This window comes from Sebastes umbrosus, chromosome 14, assembly GCF_015220745.1.
Source record: "Sebastes umbrosus isolate fSebUmb1 chromosome 14, fSebUmb1.pri, whole genome shotgun sequence".
In the NCBI taxonomy this organism is placed as follows: Eukaryota; Metazoa; Chordata; class Actinopteri; order Perciformes; family Sebastidae; genus Sebastes; species Sebastes umbrosus.
Window position 1 is genome coordinate 27527514 of NC_051282.1, and position 19059 is coordinate 27546572.

Sequence of the window (19059 nt, forward strand, 5' to 3'; positions counted from 1 at the left end):
AAATACAGACTACCGCCGCCTGCTGGTGTGAAGAGTTACTTTATCTCACACAGGCGCAGGACTTATGCGCTAACTGGCCGTCGGCTGTAGTCTTTGTGGTGTGTTCAAATGCAACTTGTCAGCCAAGACAAAGGCGACGTGAGGCGGTGCATCGCTGCTAGTTCTTTGATGTCGGCTTGGTTTGTCTGGGCATTTAATTGACACAGTGCTGGCCCAGAGAGCGGGCGGAGAGAGCAGGGAGACACGCTGCAGAGCCCCATTACCTCAGCCTGCGCTGAGGGAGCAAAAGCCAACAATAGGATCAGATCTAAATCATGTTCATGGAGAGATCTTCGTCTGGTCAGCTAACATTACTGCCAAGCAGCTGAAATATAGAGTGATATTGTGGTTTTAGCTGACGTGTGTCACCTCACTGTTTTGAGCGATGCTCGTTCAGGTATATTTAGAGCGAGCAAGCGCGAGTCCGACGCTGACTTTCGTTGATTTCACGGCCACAGGCGTCGCTGTTAACAAGCATTTCTGAAAGTTACAAATAGTCCCTTTAATAATTGAAGATTATAATTAAATAATAATTTATCATTATGCTCTTACTGAGAGGTGCGGCTCGTTATTTGGTTTCATGACCTACAATGACAATAAAAATGATTTTCATATAAAATAAAGTCTTTCATTTTCAAATGTTCTGTTGGTGCATGGATTATAAAGTAATGTGACAACGTTTTATTGTATTGCCTGTTCACCTGCAGCTGAGTGACCATAATGTCTATTTGGAAAATGAAAGCAATTTTTTTTATTGCTCATTTACTTACTTTACTCTTACTTACTTATTCACTAAATTTGACATTACTCATATTACTTTCATTTATATAGTTAATTAAATAACTGCAGCAATCCCACCGCAGCAGAAACGGTAAGTGCGTCTCTCCTTTAAGAGAGCTGCTGTGCGCATTTACGCACGAGTCACAGCAGCGTAACTTCATTGAATATTTAAATATCATTTTTTTTTTTTCTCTTGTATTTTCAAAAATGACATGTAGGGGAGCTTTAGTCTTTTATTTTTCATGACACAACTTTCACGGCATCCCACAATAAATGAGCTTGAGGTGACAACCTTTATGCGCTTCAGTTACCAGTAACTCTCTGAAGATGCTAATAATTGTTATTCTTCCCCAGTGGCTAGCTCACAACCTTAACTTATCTACTCAAATAAGAAAACAAAAGACAAGTTGCTAACCCAAAGACAGAAGTCAGAAAATACAGATATAGGAAATTGCACACGGAACATCCTTGCTGGCAGTCTGGCTGGAGGTGGAGAGGAGAGCCAGCAGGGCCTGCACGTATTTCACAGTGTTAGTTAATCAATCAGTCTTCCAGAAAGTCTTCCACCAGTTTGTTGAATTCATCAGCGTTCTGCTGGTGGAGAAAGTGATCACACTCTGGCATCAGGTGTAATCTAGATTTGGGACACAAAAAGGGGTATGCACGTCACATGTGTTGTTTTCTTGTTTCCTATAGTATTGACGTTTTCCCAGTAAACTTTCTGTAAATGTGTGTGTGGTCTCACCGTGATCCCTTGATGTTTTTGAGGAGACACTGTGAGTGCTGGATGGTCACAATGGGGTCTTTCTCTCCATGGATGATGAGGGTTGGACAGCTGATTAGGGGTAGAAACTCCAGGCAGATACTCCCTGACCAGAAAACATTTAAGTTAACATTTTGGCTTCACTCTTTTTTAGCTGACATTTATTAGAACATAACAAATTTAAGGAGCATCTCAAATATATTCTTAATTTGTTCCTGGTGTGTAAAAGTAGTAGAGATCTTGTGGCAGAAATACATCTCTTCATTGTTTGAGCCATCACATGCAAAATGATCCATTCAGTCATCAAAATATGTTAGACATACATCAATATTCCATAAATCTCTATGACATGGTGTTACGTACTGTGAGGAGGTACAATTAGTTGTTTTTATTACTGAACTACTGCAGCTTTTTTCATTGTTGCAGGGTTTTTACATTTTGTTTATTGGCATGGATGCCATTTTGTGGCAAATTTTCTGTTCACTATATATGACTTTACATGAAAGCTCAAGGTTAATTTTCTGTTTACAGTACATGTTACACATTGCAACACAAAGACGTAGTGTAAACACAAATTTGCATATCCTGTTTCTGGTACACAGTATTGTAGCCTACAGTATTGACTTTTCCAAGTAAACCTTTACCTGCTGTTGAAATGTAGATCTAAAAGCTAAGTTAGATACACAAAAGCATTCAGCTTGACAAAACTGACATTCCTGTATTGTACAGAAAGCAGTCAGTGTCAAAAAATAGTAGAACAAAACAGAAATTAGTATATGAGAAACATTTACGGGGTTAACTGCCGTAGTGAAAAAACATCTAAACATTTTGACCAGTTCGGCTCACACGATGAAAAAACAACTTTTCATTTTGGTGGCCAACTTACTGACACAATAACTAGCTTTTGAAGCATGAATGAAATGTTTTGTGTGAGTTACTACCTTTTGCAAACATGCAATAGAGTTGTGATGTCCCATGAAACAGTCGTGACAATTTGTACTTACAGTTTAGAGGATGTTAAGACGATTTAGTGATTGAGAGAAACTGTAAAGCTCAAATGAACTCGGCATGAGAAGTAAAGGAGCTTTGAGATGAGTAAAGTGACGGAGAAAACTGTCCTGTACACTAGACAGAGAGGACCAGGAAACACTCTTTGGACTCTGATGAAGAACAGCTGTCATTATGCGTGACCATTATGCATGGCTGTGAATGTATAGCTCCCGTCCCTTTAATTCATCACATGAACGTGTAAACCACCATCGCTGTTATATCTGCCATCATAATGAATAGGGGTGGGGAACAAAATCGATTCACCGGCCACCGCGAGCTGAAACGAAAAAGTGAAAAACGGCAGAGGGTCTGTGTGGATCCGACCTGCACTCTCACATGTTAAATCCAACATGGTAAACGCTACACATACAGTAGAGTATGGAAACACTTTGGGTTTCACACATAGCCAGGAAAAGCAGAGCTAGACATCACGGCTAAAGCTGCATGCTAACTCTGTCATTGACAGGAAACGTTATCGTATTGCGGTAACGTGCGGTCACGTGAGCCGTCACTCTCATCTCCGTGACGCTACTACTGTAGAGCACCCATATACTGACATTTGTGTTAAAGCTCTCGAAGGAACGCCAAGCACCTGTCACATGACCGGAGCACAGCCAATAGGAACGCTCTCTCAATGAAATTACCTGTGATTGGTCAAAGTCTACCGTCACAGGGTTTTTTAAAGCCTGAAAACAGAGCCATGAGGAGGTGCAGAAGTCGAGTTTTCTCTCAGAACACTTACTGCCTACTGCCACTTTAAATGCATTCAAATGGCCACGATGGAGCTGACCATGGATGTATAAAGAGAACGGAGCTGACGGGAGAGCTAGCGACAGACTTGACGAAGTTAGAGGAAGTATACACGTGTGACTACGTCCGGTTTTCAAAACAAGGTGTTAACAAAAGGAACTGTATATACAAAATACATATGGAAATAAGATTGTTTGGATTATATTCACTAGAATAAAGAATAAAAAGAAAATACCACTAATTTATAAAGGAAATATCTTTATTCTTTAAAATGTTTTGGTTGCAGGAAAAAATGTAATAAATAATGTCTAACAATGACTGATATATTTAACTTCAGGAAATGTCTGACTACATACATGCTGCAAATAAAACATTCTTACTGTATTAATTTAGATATTTTCATCAGTAAAAGTCCCTAGAAGTGTATGATTCAACATTCAACATTGATTACAGAGCACCATATAGCTAGTGCTGAGGACATTTCGTGGTGGTTCTTAGTGCAAGTCTAGGGGTCTACGAGATGAAAATAATAAAAGGCTTTAACGAGAGAAGAATCTACATTAAAGCCAGGTTTCGTTTCATACTGCTTACAGTACGTCTTAAAGACCATGCCCTGAAAATGACCCTTTCTGGGCAGAGGAAGTGGCTGTACATGCCACAGAGATACACCGGTACTGTACCCAGGAAAGAGTAAACACAGGTGTCCTGCAGGTTGAAGATTTGCCTATTTTTGGTTCACAGCTGCACCAAATCGTATGTTTTTTTTGCACCTTTGCTGCTCTCCCTCCTTCTCCTCTCTTTTGAGATCTTAGTTTTTATTGTCTATTAATTCTCACATTATGATTCAGATTCCCGGGGTCTGGGAAATGAGGTTAAAGTGAGGTAAACAGGGTGAATAGAAGAGTTGTTGTGCTGGGCCGAGCAGGGCACACCTGGGTGGCTGGGGCTGAGTCAGGTCCTGCTCAAGACCTGGTCTGACTGCCTGTCTGTCTTGAAGGAGCCGTTGTTTGTCCAGTTCTTGGATGGTGAGTTGTTCCATAGAGACTGGGTGCAGCTGTCACCGCTGAGCAGGGTCATGGAAAGGTCTGGTCAGCTGGGCTTGGCACTCGAGGCAGGTGAACGGGGGTAGCTCATTTGCGGAGTCACTCAGAGTTGCCACTTGGTACAGTTAGCTACATCCACTGCAATCCAATACAGTAGCTTGGAAACAAATCCGACATTTTATGATCCTTAGTAGGGATGCTAATTTTTGAAAAAATGTCTTAACCGATAACCGACCCCCGTTAACCGATTATTAACCGTTAACCGACAAGATTTGTGCCTCGCACGCAGCGCTGTGCCAGCTGTAGGAGCACAACAGATATTGGTTGACGGGAGTCCCAGTTCACCGTCCGGGAGCGTTAACCTAGCAGCTACGATGCTGCGTGTAGTGTCGCGGACATGCAGCCACTTTCCCAGTAAAAGTCTCCACCGCACATTTAGTTTAGTTTAGCAGGTTGTCAGCTGTGTGTCTGCCCGGCGGAACTTTAGTGAGTGTCCAACAAACAGTGTGTGTGTTTGTGCTACGTTAGCAGCTCTAGCATTGCCGAAGGCTTCGTGCTCGCCGCCGCTGCACACGTAGTCTGCGTAACTTTAGCGAGTTTCCAACAGACCGTGTGTGTGTGTGTGTTGGTGGTGAGTGTGAGGTTGTTGGTGGCGTTATAGCTGTGAACGTAGGTGTAGCAGTGTGTGTACACTTTATTTGACGGTGAATAAATGCTACGAAACTAAAACTCCTCCGCTCCGCTCAAGTGAGCCAGAGACCGGAGCCGACTTCCTGTATCCTGCAACTCCGGCTCCGCCTCTTAAGGTGGCCCGTTAAGGTCGACCAGCTTTTCTCCTTAAAGTGACGAGCCGCTCCTCTGAGCCGCTCAGCTTTTGAGTTAATTATTAACATTTCTTTTAACCGTTCTAACCGATAGCGTTAAACGGTTAATTATGGACATCCCTAATCCTTAGTATTGGCATAGTGTCAGAGAGGTGTTGATTGGATTCTATGGTTATGTCAATGCAGTCGCATCATTTTTTTAAATGTTGTGCCAGATTTGATATGCATAAATACTAGGGCGGTCAAAGTTACGATGGCGCGTTAGCGCAAATTTGTTTTAATTTCATTAACGCAGCTTGCGATTTTTAGTTGTAGCAGACTCAGTTTTAAAGCTAGAGCGAAGATGCTGGCATATGAAACTATAAAACCGAAGGAGGTTTAATTACGCTCCAAACTTACACTAAATTTTGGCGAAGAAAAACTGGCATAGCAATTTTCAAAGGGGTCCTTTGACCTCTGACCTCAAGATATGTGGATGAAAATGGATTCGATGGGTACCCACGAGTCTCCCCTTTACAGACATGCCCACTTTATGATAATCACATGCAGTTTGGGGGCAAGTCAAAGTCAAGTCAGCACACTGACACACTGACAGCTGTTGTTGCCGGTTGGGCTTGAGTTGATGTTATGATTTGAGCATATTGTTTAATGCTAGATGCAGTACCTGTGAGGGTTTCTGGACAATATTTGTCAATGTTTTGTGTTGTTCATTGAATTAAATCACACTCTGACTAAATCAATCAAAACTGTATCTTTAATCACTGAAACTTCCATTTTCAAATGTTGCATGCATACTGTGGGGAGAAATCAAAACATCTGCTCAGCGAAACATTGACTTCTACTGCCCTCTGGTGTTCATAGCAAGAAAAACTTAAAATGAAATATATAATTATATGAAATATGAATTAAGGAGCTGCCTCTGATAGTGGAGACAAATCTCTGGTACGGCTGGAGAGGTGGCTATATAGAAATTCACAATATCCAAATATGTGTGCTTGAACTGCCACCATGAACATCCACAAGTTCATCTTGGTTTACTGTTGTCTGCTGCCGTTTTTTGTGTCTTTATGATGAAGTACGTGTGGTAATGTGGTAATATGGTAATAACGGTCAGAACCAGCTGTGCATTGAGAAAGTACAGGAGAAGAAAAAGTGGGCGTTCCTTTCCTCCACGAGCCAATCAAAGCAGTGGGCGATCCTGTTATGCTACAGGGACGCCCCTCCTCGACTTCAATCAGACCCATCTCGCGGTGCTTGGTATCTCCTAAATTGATCTCAACATGGCTGCCGGGTCACAAACTTTCTCATTTTACAGGTAAACAGTACACTACAAGATGTTTCTGAAAACATTTGAGGCGTGAAATAGGCATTACAGTAACAAAATATTGATTCATATTTGATCAGCGCGGCCTAGTTTGACCGTTTGATCCGAGTTTGCGAGTGAATGACAGCTGCTCAGTGACGGCGAGGCTCCAGCTCGGCTCTGATTGGTTGTTTTCCTCCGGTCTGTGAAATCCTGCAGATGCCGTTAGGAGCACCGGAGGACAAAGAGACACATGATTTGTTTCAGACTATCTGTCTCATGCACTACTGTCAGGATATAGTGACAGTAAAAAATATAAAATAATATTTACTCCAACCTGTCTACCCCAGCTTTAACTGTCATTTCCTCCCCTGCGTGGCTTATGAGTCAAGCCAGTTTCACGGTAAATATCTTTCCATTTCATCATGAATGAGAGTCCAGAAAATTCAAATAATTTCAGAATTTATTTCTAGTCATAGAAAACATGACAATTTAGCATTTTAAATAAAAAAAAACATTTTTTAAAAGAGCGCACAGCAACGTCTGCAAACATCAACACACTGAATACTACTGACGCAGATGTATAAAATCAACGTGGTATAGCAGTGAACAAGTGGGTGTATTCCTTAACATGAGTTTAGATAATATGTTCACATCTATATTGTTTAATGCAGAGTCTGACCCTTTGCTTGACATGTTCTCAATAATTTACTTTAACTCAGTGTCTGCTGTGCATCTCCTGTTATGTGAAGCTACTTTAAGGTAACAGTGTGTAAACAAATACATTTAGATTTTTTTTTTTCATTTGGCATTGATTTAAGCCAAATGTTGAAACACGGTGAAATGTCTCCGATTACTGTAAAATCAGCACCATTTAATAAAAGTAACAAAGCACAAACGGATACTCAAAGCCCTTGAACAAAGCACTTAAATACTCTTTTTTTATGGAAACTACGTGACCGATGTTTGTAAATTCACTTATAGCTATAAGCATTAGATGTTGAACTGGTAAATATAAGCATGCTAAAATGTTACAGATAGCAAAGGCATAGTTCTGAGGCACAGATAACAAATGTTGACTTATTTCCTTTTAACTCTGACCTTCTTCTAGCTTGCATTTAAGTACAGATACTTTTTTTTCTTCTTTAAAATGTACAATGTTCAATATGTTCATTAAATACTCCACACACAGTAACAAGCTGAAACAAAGACATTGTGATGATGTCTATCGACGAGCTAAAGCGTGGTAGTGAATACAATCATTTGAATTTCAGAAGATAGATTGGACAATCGTATTAGCAGCGTAGACTGGCGTTTCAGTGGTGCGAGGTTTGTATTCAAAGACTAAAAATTCAAGTTCACACAGGTCAGGGGACGTTGAGTCACCTGTTAACCCAGAGAGTGCTGCTTCTTCAGGCTGTCAGACCGCCTCACTCTCTCCTCCGGGGTCTTTCTGTACCAGCTCCTGAGAGGAAACAGCCACGGTCATGCTTTAGCTGACTGTAAAGTCATCGGTAAAAGCTGAAATCCATACATTTGTGTACACTGTTGCCTAAATGATGTTGGAATTACAGTTCATTAGTTAGCAAAAGTATGACATCCGCTACTGGATTTCGGCTGAAATACAATAGGTGTAATGTTTGTTAATCAGGACAGGAGCAACCACGCAAGCCACTCAACATTTTCTCAGGTCCTGTTCAGACCTGGTTGTAACGTGCGTCCTCAGTGATCGGATCACAAGTGGACAGCTCTAAGTACTGATATGAACGCACTCAAGATGCATTGAGGATGCATTGAGATCCGATCACTCAGATCACATCCAGAGGTGGTCTGGGTCATATATGGCCACATTCTTTTAGCAGTGTGTACGCAAATGTGTCCTGGGCCACATTAAAGGACCGCCTACTCAACTGACATCCCGCTTGGATCCGCAGGGTCTCTCTGTGTTCCTCATGTTAATAGACAGGCTGATGCGAGCGCTGGTCTGCCTCGCAGTATGGAAACAGCTTCCGTGCTCTCCTGTATTCTGTCGGTACAACTGTATTTTATTCAAATATATTGTATCCTTAGGCTACATAGTCTACAGACTATCAGACTAGGCATGCAAAGTGCATTATTATCATACTGTCGGAGATGTGTCGGTGCTTTTGTTCTGGTGCTGTCTCGGTACAATAACCTTATATTTTCATGTTAATAAGATATACCCAAATTCACGAATATGTAGGATATTACTACTGACATTCATGTAATATTACGTCACAACGCCTGCTGTATTAGCCGTGTGCTTACTACGAGTATATTTGCATATAGAGCGGGGAAGTGAGATTCGGATCACAAGTGGTCACTGGAGACGCATGTGGAGACGCATTGTAATGCCAGGTGTGACTGTGAACAGACGTACTTAAAGCTGTCCACTTGTGATCCGATCACTCAGGATGCATGTTAATGCCAGGTCTGAACAGGGCCTCTGTAGTGGAGTGAGGAATATATCTCCAAATAAATTTCATACGACAGTTTATGTGATTTATGATAGCAAGATAAGGCGCTTTGCAATTATGGTGAAACAAGTGTAAACTCACCCCTGGCGGTTCAGCTGGCCTGGAACAGGAGAATTTTGGCCTTGGCTTGGCTTCAGGACTCTGGGAAAGGAAGGAAGGATGTATTTAGAGAAGTGATTTTTTTGGGGACAGTAAACACAGTGAAATGCAGTATGATGCAAAAAAACGGAGAGTATTATAAAGCACCTGTTAGTGGTGGGGCTCTTTGGCTTCTGCTGCATCTTCCTAGCCTGAGCTGGGGATTCACCGACCCTGACGGAGTACCAAATGCATACAATAAAAACACTGCTGATCATGGAAAACATTAACATCTAAAACCAGATCCCATCTGCAATGTAAGGCTGCGTTTCCATCTTACCTCTTTTTCCTGTCCAGAGACCTCTGTGTGGCAGCAGACAGAACCACTCTCTCCTTGGGGCCCTTGGCTTTTTCCTTTCGACACAGTCAGTAAAGAACATAGTTTATGATAGAAGTACTGACATCGACAGCATAAGACGAGGCATGTTATAAGGTTCCCACAAAACATTGTTTCTTCACTGTAAAGCCGGGGACACACTAAGCCGACATCAAAGAACTAGCGGCGACGAAGGTCACCGGTTGCGTCGTCTCACGTCGCCTTTGTCTTGGCCAAAAAGTTGCACACGAACATTTTCGTTTTTGATGATCGAAATCGGAAGCTAATTTTGATCGATCAATCCGATTTAGAATCGAAATCTTGACTCCCCTAGCCATGACTGTTTTGATTTATACTTTGGTAAACTTTACGCAAATTGTCCAGACAAACTCAAGTTAGTTAGTTGAGAGTGAAAAGACGGCTGAACTTTAAAAGAGGAGCAACAAATGTCACCTTCTCCTGATTAAATGTGGCTATGTGATTGGTTGCAGGCCTGTGTTTCCAGGTTACCATGTCTCGCAGCTTCCTCTCCGCTCGGAGCTCCCGGTCCTGCTGCAGCAACGCTAACCGATCCCCCAGAGGCATTTCAAAGAAGATGTCGTGGACGTCAAAAAGGGCTGCGCGTAACTGAGGGACAAAAAGATGCACACGTGAACACAAAGAACGACGGACCTCTGCTGTCTATAGACGATAACTACACATTCATACCTGGGCTCTAACTCTCTCCTGCAGGGAGCGATCTTGTGCTGAGCAGGGGCCTTTCTTCTGTGGAGCTTCAGTCTTGAATGAACGGATGAACTCCTGCGTATCCTAAGTATACATATGCACAGGACACACTCGTAAACATACAGTTTTGTCCCAGTCGCTAACATGATGATCAATTAATTAAAGGTCTTATTGATAACATTTTTATGTAGACAAATGTTTTTTTTTAAATAATTCACCCACAGATCCTTTAGAAAGGTGCTGATTAAGAGTATGGCTTTTCCTAAAAAAAATTAAAAAATGATGAATTGTGAATCAATCATTTTTAAAATTTTGATGGGTCCAAAATGAATGTTGTGTTTATCTCTGTGTAAGATAGCTGATGTTTGGTTCTCACCTCTAACAAGGCTTGTGAGCCAATAGTAAAACAACGTTGGTATTACGTGATATGTCTGTGTTGTCAGCGATCAAGTTGCCAGTTAGTGTGGAAAAAAACTGTGCCTGGCAACCACTTGTTGTGAAGTGAAAGCAATGAAAAGGGAGAGGGAGAACATCTAGTGGCTGAATGTTATCAATGTTATCAATAGCACCTTTAAATATCCATTATTACACTCCCATTGGTGTTTTCAATTGCACATTATTAGCGTGTTGGTGAGAGTGTAATCTCACCATGATGGTCTGGCGAAGGTGCTTGACCTTCTCTGTTTTGAGCAGCCTGCGAGTGAGGAAGCCGCGAATGATGGCGCCAATTCGACAGAACGCTCTCTGCTGCGCTGCTGTCAGAACCTGGAGGACACGACAAGGACGCAAGAAGACGGGAACGTGAAGAGAGGGAAGAAATAAAGGTGCGTATACTGTAAACACATGCAGTCACACACACACACACACACACACACACACACACACCCTCTTGTCTACTTGGTCATACTCACCAAACTTAGCCTCGCTCGAGGTTTGCTAACTGCCCATGTGGGCCCCCACAGATAGACGGGAGGCTGGACAGAGGGAGATGACACACCGGAGCTTACAGGACTGGGAAAACCTGGAGAAACAAACATACAGTTACTTTCAACTGTCTTTGAACCTGCAAGCGATGGTCAGTTTATCTTGTTTAAATATTAAATGAAGAGTTGTCTTGTACAGGTATAAATTAGGGCTGTCAGTTGATTAAAAATATTTAATTGTGATTAATCGCATGATTGTTCATAGTTAATCGGGCTTAATCGCATGTTTTTTATCTGTTCAAAATGTACCTTAAAGGGAGATTTGTCAAGTATTTAATACTTTTATCAACATGGGAGTGTATAAATATGCTGCTTTATACAAATGTATGTATATATTTATTATTGGAAATCAATTAACAACACAAAACAATGAAAAATATCGTCCAGAAACCCTCACAGGTACTGCATTTAGCATAAAACAATATGCTCAAATCATAACATGACAAACTGCAGCCCAACAGGCAACAACAGCTGTCAGTGTGTCAGTGTGCTGACTTGACTATGACTTGCCCCAAACTGCATGTGATTATCATAAAGTGGGCATGTCTGTAAAGGGGAGACTCGTCGGTACCCATAGAACCCATTTTCATTCACATATCTTGAGGTCAGAGGTCAAGGGGCTCCTTTGATAATGGCCATGCCAGTTTTTCCTCACCAAAATTTAGCGCAAGTTTGGAGCGTTATTTAACATCCTTCGTGACAAGCTAGTATGTTGAATCTTGACAGAAAGCTCCAGTATTAGGTTTTCAAAAAGGGTAAGGATAAAACAAAAAAACCTCTGCAACACTTTCTCCAGAATTAATGAATTACATTACTCTTCTGACTCTGAGTGTTTTGTCACTACTGTTTTTACAAATGTCAACACAGTAATAAGTGAGCATGGTGAAGTGGTACCTATACTGTGTCCAGGTGATCGCTCAGATGGTGTGTGGGCGGGGCTCAGTCCTGGGCAGGAGGGGCTCACAACAGGACGGCTGTCACTCACAGACCTGCAATTCCACCCACAAGCATCCCAACTCATTGGCTGCTGCTCCTTCAGTCTTCTCTCTGTCTCCTCAAGCTCCTAAACACACACACACACACACACACACACACACACACACACGCGCACACACACACACACACACACACACACACACACACACACACAATTCATTACTTTAACCTTATGCAAAAGAGAATAAATCCACACTTCTGCATTGCAACTAAACAACAAAATAATTCTTGCCAATTTATAAAATAACTGATAAAATACTGCACAAAAAATACATTTTTGGTATCTCCTTCTGTTTAGAATAGATATTGTGTGATTCCACATGCTGACCAGACGGAGGCGCTGTTGCTCTTTCTCCTGCTCAGCCAGGAGCAGCGACATCTGTAAGGCGTGCTCCTCCTCCAGACGCCTTTGCATGTCCTCCAGAGCCTGTGCTCGCCTCTGGGTCTCCTCTGTTGATGTGCAAAAATAAATACACGTAAAATCATTCGTCTTTTACCTTTTAAAGATTTTACTTCACCTCCCCTGCCTCTCCATCATACAATGTTTAACCTAAAAGCTGCAGCAGTGGGAGAAGTGGTGATCTCAATAGGAATGGCACAATTTAAGATTTTAGAAATTACAGTGTGCATTACAGGAACCGTTCAAGAGAGACTCACCTGTCTTGCTGGCTTGTGCCTCAGCTGCATTTCTGAGGACAGTTGGTGTGATCCTTCCGTTGTTTGTCCCCTGAGGGTCATCGGGCTCCATCCTGAGTGTCACCTGAGCCAAGTCAGGAGTCATGCGGGGCCTCAGCAGAGATGGTGAGGGAATATCTACGTCATACGACTGGTTTAAAGGGGCTGCAGGGGTGCGCCAATTCTGAGCCATCCATGTCGATCCTGCCATGAAGCGAGGAACCCTTTCCTGGCTGCGGTCTATGTGCTTAACTCCAGAGTGGCAGCCGTGCAGCTGGCTGTCCAGGGTGTGGCAGCGCCTGCGAAATCCTGCAGCCAGGTGGTCGTGGTGTCCCATCGGGCTAAGCCCCGAGGCACTGACGGGGCTGCAGGTCTCCTGCACTGTACTGGTACCACAGTGGCTGGAACGACGGTTGTCACCGCTAACGCCGCCGCCACCGCCTTCACTCCCCATCGAGCCCCAGTGATCTGGGGCGCCTAAGAGTGCTTCTCCCCAATCTGCCATGCCAGCACCTTCCCCTGACCTTCCTGGGCTTCGGGGGATAAGGTCTGTCGGGCCGATGGGAAACGAAATATGGATGTTCCCTGTAGAAACTGGACGTGGTCTGCGTCTCTGTGCACGAGGAATAATGCTGGACTCTGGACTGGGGAGACGAGCATACCGGTCAGGTAGACTAGGTGAGAGGCAGCCACACTGTTGGGGACTGGGGTCGTAAAGAGTCTGCTGCTGGATTTGGGTCTGAGGTGGTCCAATAGGGCTATGGTGCAGACTGAATCCAAACTCAACGCCTGAATCCCTCCTGGAACTGCAGCTCTTATTCTCCTTGTCAAAGACTGTCTCCGGCGGAGGAGTCCTGGTGACCGTGTGGATAACTTTTGACCCCTGCTCTCTCTTCACATATTCCCTTGATCTCTTCAGAAGGCTGTCCAAACTGATGTCCTCCTCCTCCTCCTCCTCCTCCTCTTCCTCCTCTTCCTCCGCGCTCTTCTCTTCCCTCTCCACCATCACTTCCTCCACTGCCTTGTAGCCGTTGAGGATGGGGGTCTCAGAGCGTGGCTGATCATTTGTCTGAAGCCCAAACCCAGGGTCTCTGGGAAGTCCTGGAGAGTCCGTGACCAGGGTGTAGCCACTGACTGTCGCGGATTTAGAAACTGGCAGCTTTTCAGCATCTTCACTTGGTACTTTTTGTTCCTGTGCAGAGACAATAAGTAATGATGACCAATCATCAAATAATTGCTAAAATCAAGGACGTTTTTCAAGTTTTAGAATAATCCAATCCTAATTTGGCCCTGTCACTTCCAATCCAAGCAAACCTCAGATTAATCCTAACTGAGATATTGAATCCTTACATCCTCTTACCACACCGATAACTGGCCAATCACGTTTATTGAAAGATTTCCTAACAACAGCTGATTTGCAAGTGGATAATATCATTTTTGGACGTTGAGTTGACAAAAGAGGGCCATCATCAGGTAAAAATAGCACAGCCTACCAGAGACGTCGTTGAGTCAGACAACCTGTATTCAAGTCTGCAAAAGTCACAAGAGATTCCGGGGCAGACTGTAATTTAGTTTTTGTGTGACATCGTGGGAATGGCACACAGACCTATTTCACATTTGGGCATATTTGAGAAATTTAGATGAAGTGTTTTATATGAAATAAACAAAGTGGCTTGATGTTTTATTTTCTGAACAGAGAGTGGTTAAAATCTATGTTTTCTATGTGGCATATACTGTATATGTTTATGGATTTTGCTATTCACTTTTGATGATTCAGTGCTCACTGTAAGCCCATACTGTGCTACTGACCTGAGCTTGCTCCAGTATGTCCTGAACCCGGGTCATAAGGTTGTTCCTCTGCTGGTTCTGCCTGTCCACCTCCAGCTGGACCGCCCTCCGTCTGTGGTCACACATCTCACTGCGCTGCTCTGCACTCAGCTGGAAAAACAATAAAATACACTCTATTTTTTAACACTGGTTCAAAACTGTGTACCTCTTGAGCTTCACTTTTGGCTTGAACGTATTCAAGCAACAACACATGAAAGAAGATTATCGTTATGACACAAAATGTATTTCATGACTTTGTGATCTATTTGCAGTTATTATTGATAACACAAGCTCTTCTTCCGCTATGTGTTTGTGTCTCCTTTGTTTGAGTGGAGGAGATATCTTCAACGATCCTCGGCCTCACCCTGGCCTCTCCGTCATGTGACTATTCCTGAGAACTCCTTCTGTCAGCAGTCACTAGCAGACGGATTCTCCTGACTGACATCAAACTGCCTTGGTGTTCCTCCTCATCAATTATCTCCTCTCTCTCTCTCTCCCCTGCCAACTGCTGATCTAATAGTCAGCCCACATGCTTCAGATATATTAAGTAGGTCTCATAAAGAAATGTGTTTTCACCTTAAATGTTACATTTAATTCAAGTCAAACCGTGCGATTATGATATCTCTGTGCACGTCTGTGTTTTATGCCTGAAATGTGTATCATAACATCCTTCTCATTGTTACTTCGTCTTTACCAAACCAGGCTCTCTGTCAGCTACAACTAGCTTTTAATAATACTATACGAAGCATCATTTGTGTGACTCGTTTTAAATGCCGACAAAACAAAACTCATGCTGTTTTTATTTTAGAAACAAGTCTTGCTTTTCTTTCGAGGCCAGAAAGAGATTTGTCGCTGCCACCTTTATGTCTGTGCTGGACTATATGGCGACGTTATATACATGCATGCATCCTCTCAAAGCCTACGCACGCTGGATACTGTCTACCATGGAGCACTGAGATTTATTACCAATTTTAAAGCCCTTACACTCCACTGCTCTTTGTGTGCTCGGGTAGGATGGTCTGCCTTGTCCAGCCGTAGACTGAAACACGTTTTCTTATTTATAAGGCTATTCTCGGTTTGCTTCTATCTTATCTACGGATCTACATCCTTCAAAAAAGTACAGGAAGTTACTGTCTTGGCTCCAAGGATTTAATCCTATTAGCTGTCCCCAAAGTTCGTGCTGAAGTGGGAAAAAGGGGCATTCAAGTATGCTGCTCCCTCTTCTTGTAATCAGTTACAAAATGACCTGAATCTTTGAGAGCTGGTCTCACTGAACGTCTTTTAAGTGCATCTGACTTTGAAGCAAGCACATTTGGCTGTTAGGATTCTTCAATTTGTCTTCATTTTAAATTGTTATGTTTATTTTATGTCTGTGTTGCTGCCTATCTTGGCCAGGACACTCTTTGAAAAGAGATCACAATGAGTTTTTTACTCCTAGTTAAATAAATAAAAAATACATAACTGAACAGTGCAACTCTTTCTGTTACTATGCAGCATGAAAACACAGCCACAGCAGGACAGATACAGACTCTCTAGGGGAAACCAACCAGACATTGTGTCATTAAAAAGCAGACAGTCAACAAATTACTCGCTCTGGATACCAAGCCATTTGCACACGTCTTAAAAGCATCTATTAGCTACGCTTTCTGTCTGCTTTTAATGAAGAAACTTTAGAAAATGTAATTGGTTTAGCTACATCTTAAAGTTCAAGGTTCTTTATTTGTCAATTCCAGCAGAGCAGTCGTCGGCAATGAAAATCTTTGATCTCAGGTTCCTTCAACAATGCTCATAAAACATGTATATATATATATATATATATATATATAAATAAAAGGGGAATTCACACAAGTAAAAGTAAAAGCTAAATGATAATCTAAAGTGATAGTGCCGTTAAAATATAGGGCTTAAATATAAACATAAGTAAACATAAAATAGTAATGTAAATTTGTAATTTTGTTGACGACAGTATTTCGGATGGGAAAACTGAATGTAAACAGGATGTAGTATGTATATGCATGATGAGTAGTACATGTACACAGAGGTGTAAACAGGAATGTAGTAGGTAATAATGAGAAGTACTAAAATATAAATACAGAGGTGTAGACAGGAATGTAGAATGCAATAATGAGAAGTACTTAATATATATATACAGAGGTGTAGACAAGAATAGTATGCAATAATGAGAAGTACTAAAATATAAATCCGGAGTTTAAACAGGAATGTAATATGTAATAATTAGAAGTACTAAAATATATATATATAAAGAGGTGTAGACAAGAATGTAGTATGCAATAATGAGAAGTACTACAAATATATATCCAGAGGTGTAGACAGGAGTGTAGTATGTAATAATGAGAAGTACTACAAATCTATATATACAAAGGTGTAGACAGGAATGTAGGATCAGTTCTCATGTGTGTTTATTTCTTCCTCACCAGAGGCGAGAGCACGGCTCTTCCATGGAAGCAGATGACAGAGAGAGCCTTCAGGGACCACAGTGGCTCACATGAGGTCTTCTTGAATTTCCCCTCCTCCTGCAGTAAGGCCAAACTCCGCAGACAGAACTCCTCATAGCTCTCCATCTCTGGACACCCACACATCCACGCTCAGACAGCATGTAGCCTCGCCACCCCAGCTGTTAAATACAAATGGGAGAGAGAAAAGGGTGGTGGAGGACACGTGAGCTTGAGCTGGATCACTGGAGGCAACATCATCTGGTATCATGTGTGGAAGAGCAAAACAAAGAGTGTCTGTCTGCTCTTAATGGGTTTTATCACACTCATCACATTCCTGTCATTCCTTTCTATCAGACCATGCTGCTGGTGACTCACTTGCATTTCTCTGTCCCATGGTAATGCATATGGAATCATGTGTCTTATCAGTACAGTTTCTATTTATGAAATATGCCTGTCAGCAAGATGGACCTTCACAGACAGGTAGTGGAACACGTACAGGGCGTTAACCCAAACACACAGCTGTTTTATGCATGAAATTACAACATCATTTCAACGAAAACTGCATTGTAATTTTTTACTCTAGAGTTGACCTATTAAAATGACCATTCAACCTACAATGCATGCCTTCAGTTGCCTCGTTACAGTAGCTAACGTTACACAGATGCATTAACGTTGCAGCTGACAGCACAGCAAAGGTGGGGTTTTCTTGTTTTTGTACCGGCAGTGAAGGCATCAATCCTTTGAAACCAGCGTTTTAATCCAGATGTGCACTGCAGGAATGACAACCTTTCTTACCTTCAAAAAAAAAATGAAGAGAAGGTGATCTTTCCTTTGCTTTCCTTGTCTCCTATGAGTGTTAGACGCGCACAGATGTCGCAGAGAACCAACAAAGTGTGGCTGCAACGTGAACCTTGTGTTTCTCCTTCAATCTCGGGTTGCTTCTGCTGCCCATCATCATCATCATCAGCATCATCATCATCATCATTTCCAACTCTTCCGGGCTCCTGCAGCGCCTCCTAGCAACAGCGCGTATGGGCCGCGTTCCAATATGGTCCATGCGACCTACCCATGTTGCTATTAGCAACCGTTTCCATCCATTTGTTCACACTTTCACCCACACTTATTTTAATGATTTTTTTTTTATGTTTTATGGGATGTTTTGATCAAATGTGGAGGGAAAGATGCGGGTAGAGTAACTAAGGGGGAAGTAAAGGTGGGAAGGGTGAGACAAATGGAACGAGATCTTCCACCTCACCATCTACATTTGACATTTTTTTCATTTCAAAATGTATTTCGAACATGTAGAATACAAAAAAAATAAAAGAAAAAATAAAGAAAAAGAGAATGATCATACCAACAAGAGGACAGTCAGAAACAAGTAGTATTTACATACAATGAAAAGCATAAGAAAAATAAATTGTCAAACACTTGAAGCCTTGATTTACATATTCGAAAAGAAGTACAAACTTATTTAATCCCACCCCTTCTCCATAAATCAATTATTAATTATTAACCAGCTTCCTTATTGAGCCATACTTATACTCTAATTAAATTTTCCTAAATTTGTCCAACTATAATTATTATTATTTATAATTATTCTAACTATGATTATTACCTTTATTCTGTGTCATACAGAAATATAAATTAATTACTGATATAATTATCCTTATCAAAATATACATTTGTTATCAATCCAGAATACCAATTCATTACTTACATATTTAACTTAATCATATTGACTATTTGTTCTCTTTCCTTATACGCACAAATTATTATTCACCTCATTGAATTTTTAAAGCTAGGGCGTTGATGAGTCATATGACACTAGAAAACCTGAGGAATCATGACATACTAGCTTGTCACGAAGGAGGCAAAATAACGCTCCAAACTTT

General features: G+C 41.8%; 1 protein-coding gene and 1 long non-coding RNA gene across 2 annotated transcripts; both read right to left on the reverse strand.

The window, feature by feature from the left end:
* Positions 1 to 1038: 1038 nt before the first annotated feature.
* Positions 1039 to 1690, reverse strand: LOC119502442. Its single transcript, XR_005210075.1, has 2 exons — positions 1565 to 1690; positions 1039 to 1453 (listed from the first exon to the last, which is right to left on the reverse strand). It is a non-coding gene; the product is annotated as an uncharacterized LOC119502442 (long non-coding RNA).
* Positions 1691 to 6997: 5307 nt separating this feature from the next.
* On the reverse strand, positions 6998 to 18182 carry LOC119502468 (centriolar coiled-coil protein of 110 kDa-like). Its single transcript, XM_037793473.1, has 14 exons — positions 17963 to 18182; positions 17147 to 17346; positions 14694 to 14822; positions 12867 to 14076; positions 12538 to 12659; positions 12108 to 12276; positions 11142 to 11251; positions 10879 to 10995; positions 10213 to 10314; positions 10015 to 10131; positions 9469 to 9542; positions 9297 to 9362; positions 9132 to 9191; positions 6998 to 8017 (listed from the first exon to the last, which is right to left on the reverse strand). The coding sequence occupies exons 2-14, from the start codon at positions 17309 to 17311 to the stop codon at positions 7942 to 7944; spliced, it is 2517 nt and encodes an 838-aa protein (XP_037649401.1). The 5' UTR covers positions 17312 to 17346; positions 17963 to 18182; the 3' UTR covers positions 6998 to 7941.
* Between the last annotated feature and the right edge of the window lie 877 nt (positions 18183 to 19059).

Bases quoted from the DNA above. Each gene is read 5' to 3' on its own strand.
- LOC119502468 (XM_037793473.1), bottom strand. From the start codon at position 17,311: ATGTGTGGGTGTCCAGAGATGGAGAGCTATGAGGAGTTCTGTCTGCGG. The intron at 14,823-17,146 runs GTGAGGAAGAAA...TTGTTTTTCCAG, and splicing joins GAGCCGTGCTCTCGCCTCTG to CTGAGTGCAGAGCAGCGCAG. The intron at 12,660-12,866 runs GTGAGTCTCTCT...GCACATCAACAG, and splicing joins GGCACAAGCCAGCAAGACAG to AGGAGACCCAGAGGCGAGCA.